The sequence below is a fragment of the Oncorhynchus nerka genome, linkage group LG17 (genome assembly GCF_034236695.1).
Source record: "Oncorhynchus nerka isolate Pitt River linkage group LG17, Oner_Uvic_2.0, whole genome shotgun sequence".
Classification (NCBI taxonomy): Eukaryota; Metazoa; Chordata; class Actinopteri; order Salmoniformes; family Salmonidae; genus Oncorhynchus; species Oncorhynchus nerka.
Window position 1 is genome coordinate 52846827 of NC_088412.1, and position 11360 is coordinate 52858186.

Below are 11360 nucleotides of genomic sequence, written 5' to 3' on the forward strand. Positions count from 1 at the left end.
CCCTGGAGACCTACATAAAGGAGTCTCTTGCTGCAGGTCTCATTCGTCCCTCGTCATCACCCCTGGGAGCTGGATTTTTTTGGGTGAGTAAGAAGGATGGCTCTCTTCGACCGTGTATTGATTATCGGGGGTTGAATGATATTACGGTCAAGAACAAGTACCCCTTGCCCTTGATGAGCTCCGCTTTCGATTCTTTAGAGGGTGCTACTGTGTTTACGAAGCTTGATCTACGCAATGCGTATCATCTGGTTCGGATCAAAGAGGGGGACGAGTGGTTGACTGGATTCAATACACCTATGGGACATTTCGAGTACCAAGTGATGCCGTTTGGACTTTCCAACGCTCCAGCAGTGTTCCAAAGTTTGGTGAATGACGTGCTGAGGGATATGATCGGTCTGTTTGTGTTCGTTTACCTGGATGACATCCTGATTTTCTCCAAGGAGCTTTCCAGCCACATCCAGCATGTTAAGCAGGTCCTGCAGCGGTTATTGGAGAACCGTCTGTTTGTGAAGGCAGAGAAGTGTGATTTTCACGCCCACACTACATCCTTCCTCGGGTACATCATCTCCAGGGGTGAGATCAAGATGGACCAAGAGAAGGTTCGGGCGGTTCGGGATTGGGCCCGGCCCGGTACGAGATTGCAGCTCCAGAGATTCCTGGGATTTGCGAACTTCTATCGGAGGTTTATCCGTGATTACAGCCGGGTGGCCGCCCCTTTAACTGCTCTGACGTCTTGCACCAGAATTTTCTGTTGGACTCCTGAGGCAGACCGAGCATTTCTGAACTTGAAGAGCCGATTCACCAACGCGCCGATTCTCTCTCAACCTGACACTTCCCGTCAGTTTGTTGTTGAGGTGGACGCGTCTGATGTGGGGGTGGGCGCCATCCTGTCCCAGCGTAGCTCCACTGACGGTAAACTCCATCCCTGCGCCTTCTACTCTTGTCGTCTTTCACCAGCTGAGAGAAACTACGATGTGGGTAACCGGGAGCTTCTCGCTGTGAAGCTTGCCTTGGAGGAGTGGCGTCACTGGTTGGAGGGAGCGGAGCAACCGTTTGTGGTCTGGACTGACCACAAGAATCTGGCTTACGTGCAATCGGCTAAACGTCTCAACTCCCGTCAGGCCAGGTGGGCTTTGTTTTTTGAACGCTTCAATTTTTCCCTGACGTTCTGACCTGGGTCGAAGAACGGCAAAGCGGACGCCTTGTCCTGGATTTTCTCCAAGATGGATGAGAGTGGGGCCAAGACTGAGACGATTCTTCCCCAGAACCTTGTCGTGGGAGCCGTTACATGGAGGATTGAGGAGGATGTGATGGCGGCCCTTCGGACGCAGCCCGGCCCCGGTAACGGTCCACCCGGTCGGTTGTTCGTGCCTGAGTCGGTCCGTTCTGCTGTTTTTCAGTGGTCCCACTCCAGCAAGATAGCTTGTCACCCTGGCGTTGCTCGGACTATGGCGCTACTGCGCAGACGATTTTGGTGGCCTGCCATGGGAGAAGATACCCGGAGGTTTGTTGCCGCATGTCTTGTTTGTTCTCAGAACAAAAGTACCAATCGGCCCAGCTCTGGGCTTCTTCACCCCCTACCTATTCCTCGGCGACCTTGGTCGCATCTGGCCCTGGATTTTGTCACGGGATTGCCCCCTTCTGTTGGGAACACGGTCATTCTGACCATTGTGGACAGATTCAGCAAGTTTGCTCATTTTGTCCCGCTCTCCAAGCTTCCATCTGCCACGGAGACGTCCGAGATCCTGGTTAGGGAGGTTTTCAGGGTCCACGGATTTCCCAGTGACATTGTTTCTGACCGTGGTCCTCAGTTTACCTCTGCTGTCTGGAGATCCTTCTGTTTGGCCATTGGAGCTACAGTCAGTCTCACTTCTGGATTTCACCCACAATCTAATGGTCAGGCGGAGAGAGCCAACCAGAAGATGGAGTCCACGCTGCGTTGTCTTGTCTCCTCTGATCCCACCTCTTGGTCATTAAGGTTAAGGTTTGGTTGGCTACACGGGATCTTCCTCTACGGACTGAGTCGAGGAAACTGTCACCAAAGTTCATTGGTCCGTTTGTGGTGGAGAGAATCATTAACCCTGTTGTGGTCCGACTCAAATTGCCGGCAACGCTTCGAGTACGCCCCACCTTTCATGTCTCCTGCCTCAAGCCGGTTCTCCTCAGTCCTCTGTTGCCCCCTCCTCCTCGTCCTCCACCTCGGATGATCGGAGGTGGTCCTGCCTACACGGTGCGCCGCATAATGGATTCCAGACAGCGGGGTCGAGGTTTCCAATATCTCGTGGATTGGGAAGGATATTGTCCAGAGGAGAGGAGTTGGATTCCTCGGCGTCAGATCCTTGATGACGACCTGCTTCGTGACTTCTACCGCCTCCACCCTGGAGCTCCAGGTAGTCCGCCCGGTGGCGTTCATCGGAGGGGGGGTACTGTCACGAATCCCGCTTCCTGAATCTGTGTTTGCCTGTGTTTCTGTCCTGGAGTGTGTTTCCGGTGTCCTGGAACGCACCCTGTTTGGTTACCGGGCGAATTAGCTTGTTGGGAGATCGATGTTCACCCGCACCTGTATCCCATCAGTAATCTGCACACCTGTCCTGATCATCACCTCTCCCCTTCAAAAGCTCTGACCTGACATCCATTCCCTGCCGGATCGTTAGCCATGAACAGTATGTTGTGCCATAGTATCAGCCTCAAGTTGGATAGAATTAGTTTAGTTGTTTTTTACGTATTGCTTGCCTTAAACTTGCCTTAAACTTACCTCCGTTTGTTGTCTTCAGTTACTCACCCGGATCATTTACCCCATTCCCGCCTGGTCGTCGGAGGATTCCGCTACCCCATTGGATCCACCTATCCACCTATTTACTCCCATCAACTCACCACCGCTACGCCACCTGGATATATCTACCCATTCACATTCACTTGTAAATAAATACTCACCTTCTTCCTACTCTCCTTGTCCTGGTCTGCTTCTGGGTTCGATTTTGAAAGAACGTGACACATGGAATAAACAAAACATAGTCAATAATACAGTAGAACCATATTTTTTTTAAGTCTATATACTGTGAGTGCAAATGAGGTAAGATAAGGGAGTTAAGGCAATAAATAGGCCATGGTGGCGAAGTAATTACAATATAGCAATTAAACACTGGAATGGTAGATGTGCAGAAGATGAATGTGCAAGTAGAGACATTGGGGTGCCAAGGAGCAAGATAAGTAAATAAATACTGTATGGGGTTGAGGTAGGTAGATAGATCGGCTGTTTACGGATGAGCTATGTACAGGTGCAGTGATCTGTGAGCTGCTAAGACAACTGGTGCTTAAAGCTAGTGAGGGAGATATGAGTCTCCAGCTTCAGATATTTTTGCAGTTCGTTCCAGTCATTGGTAGCAGAGAACTGGAAGGAAATACGAACAAAGGAGGAATTGGCTTTGGGGGTGACCTGTGAGATATACCTGCTGGAGCACGTGCTACGAGTGGGTGCTGCTATGGTGACTAGTGAGCTGAGATAAGGCTGGTCTTTACCTAGCAGAGACGTGTAGATAACCTGTAGCCAATGGGTTTGGTGACGAGTATGAAGCGAGGGCCAACCAACGAGAGCGTACAGGTCGCAATGGTGGGTAGTGTATGGGGCTTTGGTGACAAAACGGATGGCACTGTAATAGACTGCATCCAGTTTGTTGAATAGAGTGTTGGAGGCTATTTTATAGATGCAAGTAAAACTAAATGCATGCTATTCAACCGATCACTGCCCGCACCTGCTCGCGCATCCAGCAGCACTACTCTGGACGGCTCGGACGGTATGTCTGGCAGCATGAGTGGAGGAAGCCAATTCTAGATTTAATTTTGGACTTGAGATGCTTAATGTGATTCTGGAAGGAGAGTTTACAGTCTAACCAGACACCTAGGTATTTGTAGTTGTCCACGTAATCTAAGTCAGAGCCGTCCAGAGTAGTGATGCTGGATGGGCGAGCAGGTGCGGGCAGTGATCGGTTGAATAGCTTGTATTTAGTTTTACTTGCATTTAAGAGCATTTGGAGGCCACGGAAGGACAGTTGTATAACATTGAAGCTCGTCTGGAGGTTTGTTAAAACAGTGTCCAAAGATGGGCCAGAAGTATACAGAATAGTGTCGTCTGTGTAGAGGTGTACCAGAGAGTCACCAGCAGCAAGAGCAACATCATTGATGTATACAGAGAAGAGAGTCGGCCCGAGGATTGAACCCTATGGCACCCCCATAGAGACTGCCTGAGGTCCGGACAACAGGCCCTCCGATTTGACACACTGAACTCAGAGAAGTAGTTGGCAAGGCAATCATTTGAGAAACCAAGGCGGTCGAGTCTGCCAATAGGAATGTGATGATTGACAGAGTCGAAAGCCTTGGCCAGGTTGATTAATACGGCTGCACAGTAATGTCTCTTATCGATGGCGGTTATGATGTCGTTTATGAACTTGAGCGTGGCTGAGGGGCACCGATGACCAGCTCTGAAACCAGATTGCATAGCGGAGAAGGCACGGTGGGATTCGAAATGGTCGGTAATCTGTTTGTTAACTTGACTTTCGAAGACATTAGAAAGACAGGGTAGAATATATGTAGGTCTGTAGCAGTTTGGGTCTAGAGTGTCACCCCCTTTGAAGAGGGGGATGACCGCTGCAGCTTTCCAATCTTTGGGAATCTCAGATGATACGAAAGAGAGGTTGAACAGGCTAGTAGGGGTTGCAACAATTTTGGCAGATCATTTTAGATTTGATTGAGACCTCTATAATCAATGCACGGGCGCAGACCTCCATCCTTCTTCTTCACAAAAAATAAACTCGAGGAGGTGGGTGAAGTGGAGGGCCGAATTTACCCCTGACGCAGGGATTCGGAGACAAATGTCTCCATAGCCACCGTTTCCACTTGTGACAGGGGATACACGTGACTCCTGGGAAGTGCAGCGTCTACCAGGAGATTTATCGCACAATCTCCCCGTCGATGGGGTGGTAATTGAGTCATCTTCGCGACCATAGGGTGGTCGCACTCTCGCGACCACCCTATGAGAGCCCTGTGTTGCCAGGAAATGGTGGGGCTATGACGAGCTAACCAGAGAAGACCTAGTACCACGGGAAACACAGGAGAGTCAATGAGAAAGAGACTGATTTTCTAATCATGAACCCCCTGCGTCTCCATGGCCAGGGAGATGGTGCCCTCCCTGATTAGCCAGGACCCTAATGGTCGACTATCCAGAGCGTGAACCGGAAAAGGTCTATCCACGGGAATAATGGGGATACCTAAACTAAGTGCTAACGCTCTGTCAATAAAATGTGGGGAGAACTCAGGGAAACAAACAGGTACAAACAGATGAACAGCAGAGGACTCTGGATGAGAGTGGTGCATACTCACCTGAGGTGACACCAGTGCCCTGCCTGCTTCCTCGACTCCCAGAGGGACCAACCCGGCACCGACCGGCAGTGTGCCCTCTGCGGCCACAGATGGTGCACGTGAAGGCTCCTCCTCCAGCCTCCCTACGCGCATCCCCTCCCAACTCCATGGGTGTGGGAGCGATGGGCGATGGAACTGACAGAGCCCACTCAGGACGTCCACAGATGACCAGCAGGTTATCCAACCAGATGGACATATCCACCAGTTGGTAAAAGGTGGTGGTGGCATCCCTACAAGCAACCTCCCGTCTGTCGTCCTCACGTAAGCTGAATCGATAGTGGGCGATGAGGGCCCTGTCGTTCCATCCTGCTCCGGCGACCAAGGTCCGGAACTCCTCGCTCCTCGTCCCCTGCCTCAAATGGAAAAGTAGTTCAACCGCCGCTCTACCTTCAGGCGGATGGTCAAAGACAGCCCGGTAATGGAGGGTAAACTCCTCGAAGTGGTCCAACACCGCGTCTTCCTACCCCACACAGCGTTTGCCACTCCAGAGCTCTCCCTGAGAGGCAGGAGACGAGGGTGGATACTCTCTCCCTTCCTGAGGGAGCAGTTGCAAAAGGCACCCCTGGCATTGTGCGGCTGTCCCATCATACTCCCTGGGAAGGGAGAGACGTATTCCACTGGAGCTGGATCCGGACGGGACGGGTAGAGGTAACCCCGGTTGAGCTGGTCGAGGCGCTGGAGAGACTTCCTGTCTCTCCCAGCGGTCCATGGTCTGGACAACGCGATCCATGCACCGAGATGATGTAGCATAGCCGTGTGTTCCTGGACGCGTTCCTCGACCCCTCTGACCGGTGTACCTGCTCCTGCTGACTCAATGGTTGGTGTAGAATTCTGTTAGGAGTGTGTATCGGAGGCGAAGTCAGGTGCAGGAGAGCAGAGGGTAGTGAACAGGCGCAATTTATTCCGGTTTCCGGAATTCCAAACAAATGGATACATGAAAAATGGAGCGACGATGGCTAGAAAGCCAGTGACGCCGGACAAGGAAAGGAGCCGACTTCGGCGGAGGTCGTGACATCCACCCAATGACAAAAGTCACACAATGGTAGAAAATTAAGTAAGTTGCACTTATTTGTGGAAAACATGTTATTTGTCCACATTATATTTGGCTATCAAATAGGTATCATAGCGGCAGGTCCATACTCAGTGGTGTGTTGCATTTTATACATTTTGTGGGTTGGTTTCGATTTAGAGACTGTAGATCAGGCTGGCAAATGAATAAGTAGATCTCAAGTCAAATAGACCCCCCTCTGCTCTCTATAACTGTGATTGGCTGTTATAGACCCCCCTCTGCTCTTTATAACTGTGATTGGCTGTTATAGACCCCCCTCTGCTCTTTATAACTGTGATTGGCTGTTATAGACCCCCCTCTGCTCTTTATAACTGTGATTGGCTGTTATAGACCCCCCTCTGCTCTTTATAACTGTGATTGGCTGTTATAGACCCCCTCTGCTCTCTATAACTGTGATTGGCTGTTATAGACCCCCTCTGCTCTTTATAACTGTGATTGGCTGTTATAGACCCCCTCTGCTCTTTATAACTGTGATTGGCTGTTATAGACCCCCTCTGCTCTTTATAACTGTGATTGGCTGTTATAGACCCCCTCTGCTCTTTATAACTGTGATTGGCTGTTATAGACCCCCTCTGCTCTTTATAACTGTGATTGGCTGTTATAGACCCCCTCTGCTCTCTATAACTGTGATTGGCTGTTATAGACCCCCTCTGCTCTTTATAACTGTGATTGGCTGTTATAGACCCCCTCTGCTCTTTATAACTGTGATTGGCTGTTATAGACCCCCTCTGCTCTTTATAACTGTGATTGGCTGTTATAGACCCCCTCTGCTCTTTATAACTGTGATTGGCTGTTATAGACCCCCTCTGCTCTCTATAACTGTGATTGGCTGTTATAGACCCCCTCTGCTCTCTATAACTGTGATTGGCTGTTATAGACCCCCTCTGCTCTTTATAACTGTGATTGGCTGTTATAGACCCCCTCTGCTCTCTATAACTGCGATTGGCTGTTATAGACCCCCTCTGCTCTCTATAACTGTGATTGGCTGTTATAGACCCCCTCTGCTCTTTATAACTGTGATTGGCTGTTATAGACCCCCTCTGCTCTCTATAACTGTGATTGGCTGTTATAGACCCCCTCTGCTCTCTATAACTGTGATTGGCTGTTATAGACCCCCTCTGCTCTTTATAACTGTGATTGGCTGTTATAGACCCCCTCTGCTCTCTATAACTGTGATTGGCTGTTATAGACCCCCTCTGCTCTCTATAACTGTGATTGGCTGTTATAGACCCCCTCTGCTCTTTATAACTGTGATTGGCTGTTATAGACCCCCTCTGCTCTCTATAACTGTGATTGGCTGTTATAGACCCCCTCTGCTCTTTATAACTGTGATTGGCTGTTATAGACCCCCTCTGCTCTTTATAACTGTGATTGGCTGTTATAGACCCCCTCTGCTCTCTATAACTGTGATTGGCTGTTATAGACCCCCTCTGCTCTCTATAACTGTGATTGGCTGTTATAGACCCCCTCTGCTCTTTATAACTGTGATTGGCTGTTATAGACCCCCTCTGCTCTCTACAACTGTGATTGGCTGTTATAGACCCCCTCTGCTCTTTATAACTGTGATTGGCTGTTATAGACCCCCTCTGCTCTCTATAACTGTGATTGGCTGTTATAGACCCCCTCTGCTCTTTATAACTGTGATTGGCTGTTATAGACCCCCTCTGCTCTTTATAACTGTGATTGGCTGTTATAGACCCCCTCTGCTCTTTATAACTGTGATTGGCTGTTATAGACCCCCTCTGCTCTTTATAACTGTGATTGGCTGTTATAGACCCCCTCTGCTCTTTATAACTGTGATTGGCTGTTATAGACCCCCTCTGCTCTCTATAACTGTGATTGGCTGTTATAGACCCCCCCTCTGCTCTTTATAACTGTGATTGGCTGTTATAGACCCCCTCTGCTCTTTATAACTGTGATTGGCTGTTATAGACCCCCTCTGCTCTTTATAACTGTGATTGGCTGTTATAGACCCCCTCTGCTCTCTATAACTGTGATTGGCTGTTATAGACCCCCTCTGCTCTTTATAACTGTGATTGGCTGTTATAGACCCCCTCTGCTCTTTATAACTGTGATTGGCTGTTATAGACCCCCTCTGCTCTTTATAACTGTGATTGGCTGTTATAGACCCCCTCTGCTCTCTATAACTGTGATTGGCTGTTATAGACCCCCTCTGCTCTTTATAACTGTGATTGGCTGTTATAGACCCCCTCTGCTCTTTATAACTGTGATTGGCTGTTATAGACCCCCTCTGCTCTCTATAACTGTGATTGGCTGTTATAGACCCCCTCTGCTCTTTATAACTGTGATTGGCTGTTATAGACCCCCTCTGCTCTCTATAACTGTGATTGGCTGTTATAGACCCCCTCTGCTCTCTATAACTGTGATTGGCTGTTATAGACCCCCTCTGCTCTCTATAACTGTGATTGGCTGTTATAGACCCCCTCTGCTCTCTATAACTGTGATTGGCTGTTATAGACCCCCCTCTGCTCTCTATAACTGTGATTGGCTGTTATAGACCCCCCTCTGCTCTCTATAACTGTGATTGGCTGTTATAGACCCCCTCTGCTCTCAGTGATGCATTTTATTGCTGCCTTACAGTTTTAGAACAACACCCCAAAATGAGTTACTGTAACACCACAGGTGTTATTTCTCTAACACTGAGAAAGTGTAACAGCATCAGCAAGTGTTAATTTATGGGGGTTTTGCAACACCCATGGTGTTTAAGGACTCAACACTCTTGGGGTGTTAACTTTTCGAAGTGTTGATAAACTAAGGTTAACACTATTTGAGATGGTTCAATATATTTTCTAAGGAAGTGTTACATTTAACACTGTGGTTGTTAAAATTCTGATCACAAATTTGCTGTGACTGAGACTGACATGTTCTAAAAACATGTCTAGAGCCTCATCTTATCAGATTTATTTGATTGATTTTAGCACTGTGACAAGACGTCCGTCAATGACAAAGTTATTATTATATTATAACAAAGTCTGTCAGCTGTGGTGTGTTAGTGTGTGTGTGCACGTGTGTGTGTGAAGTATGGGTTGGTTTTAAATATAGTGCTGTGCTCAGTAATCTGCTGAATCTCCTCAGAGAGACAGACCCAGCATCTGTCTAGCCTGACCTAAATCCTCCTCTTCTCTCTTCCACCCTCCATAATCCCTCCTTTTTCTCCTCTACCCTTACTCTCTTGCTCCCTCTATCTCTCTCATTCTATATATCTCATTCCCCCTCTTTTTCTCTCTCCTGACAATTTTTTTCCCTTTTTCTCTCTCTTTCCCCTACCTCTTTCGCTTCTTCCCTTTTTGTCTCCTCTTCTTTCTCTCCTTTACTCTCTCCTTTTACCTTTTATCTCTCATTATTTATTTATCTCCCTCCACAGGGTCTGAAGGCAGCTGATAATGACCCGACAGCGCCTCCCTACGACAGTCTTCTGGTGTTTGACTATGAGGGCAGTGGCTCCACTGCTGGCTCCCTCAGCTCCCTTCACTCCTCCTCTTCCGGCGGAGACCAGGACTACGACTACATCAGCGACTGGGGCCCGCGCTTCCGCAAGCTGGCAGACCTCTATGGTGGAGGGGACAACTAGGACTAGCCCCATGCTGGGGGGAATTGGCAAGGGGTGGGTGGGATGGGGGAGGGAACATGAGTGGCACTTTTCTATCATGGGACAGGGAAGGAGTGCTGGTTGTAAAAGAGACAATTTTTGCTGACTTGAACAGAGGACAGAAACAAAGTGGAGTATGTTGGTGTGGCAACTGCTAGCCTAACCTGCTAGCATACAGGATAACTGAGCCTAGTGGATTGTTCCCCATATGCTTAGGATAGCTAAAACTCAGAGGAGAATATGGTGACTGCTTGCCTAGCCTGCTAGCATGCAGGCTAACTGAGGTTAGAATGGAGTTTTAGCCTACATGCTAAGGGTCGCTAACAGCTCGAGTACATTTCTGTGGCAACTGCTAGCCTAGCCAGTTAGCATACAGGTTAACTGAGGCTAGCGGAGTGTTAGCCCACACGCTCGGAGGAGAATATTGGAAGTAAACCGACCGTTGGTACTTTGACGGGTAGTTAACGGCGAATGAGAGAGTCTGGGTGGTCGCTCAGCAGTTAACGATGTTAAAGACGCTTAGTTACACTTGAATCTCACAGTACAGAAGCACTGGGGTGAAAACGTGCCTTGTTGTACATTATTTTGATTCTGTTTTCGTTTTTTGTTCTTCATGACTTTCAAGGTCCTGACTCTAGCAGGGATTTTCGTCTGTAAGAGAGCGGATGTTTAAAATGAGGAACGCATGCTTCACCACGTGTGTTTGATGTGTGAAATAAAGTGTTGTTCAGGTTACACCTCACTGCCAGAGTGTGTAAGTCATCTTCGTTGCCATGGAGACACGCTGGATCGAGAGCATTGAGAGATGACATGTACAGTAAATGCTAAAAGACTAGATAGTTTCCCTGTTTTTCTTTGTTTTGTTTTAAGCTTTTTTCACATTGTAAGTTTTTGCTAAGTAAAGTCACCAGTCCTACATTTTGTAGTAGACATATTGTTTAGTTACTCTGAGGTTTGGTCGGTGGAGACGACCAAAACCAGAGTGGGGTCAATTCCACTTCAACTCAGTCAATTCAGGAAGTAAACTGCAATTCCAATTCCACATTTTTTAACTGTAATTGTAATTTCAGTTTACTTCCTGAATTGATTAAATTCAAAAGGAATTTACTCCAACTCTGACTAAACCAAGATGACAATGATGATGAAGATGTTCATTCTGTCCGTTCATCTGCCTTAGTGTTCATCTGGTACTCTTCTCTGATTGGCTACTCACTGTAAACACAAATATGTACAGATTGTATTTTATTTTTGGTTGTTGTTCTTTTT

General features: G+C 48.1%; 1 protein-coding gene across 1 annotated transcript in view; it reads left to right on the forward strand.

Annotated features, from left to right (window-relative positions):
- LOC115145404 (cadherin-2-like) overlaps positions 1-10104 on the forward strand; it is a 117610-nt gene extending 107506 nt beyond the window's left edge. The window contains exon 16 of the mRNA XM_029686942.2: positions 9870-10104. Coding sequence (XP_029542802.1) covers positions 9870-10076 — 207 coding nt within the window. The 3' untranslated portion in view covers positions 10077-10104. The remainder of the gene's footprint in view (positions 1-9869) is intronic.
- The last annotated feature ends 1256 nt before the right edge of the window (positions 10105-11360 follow it).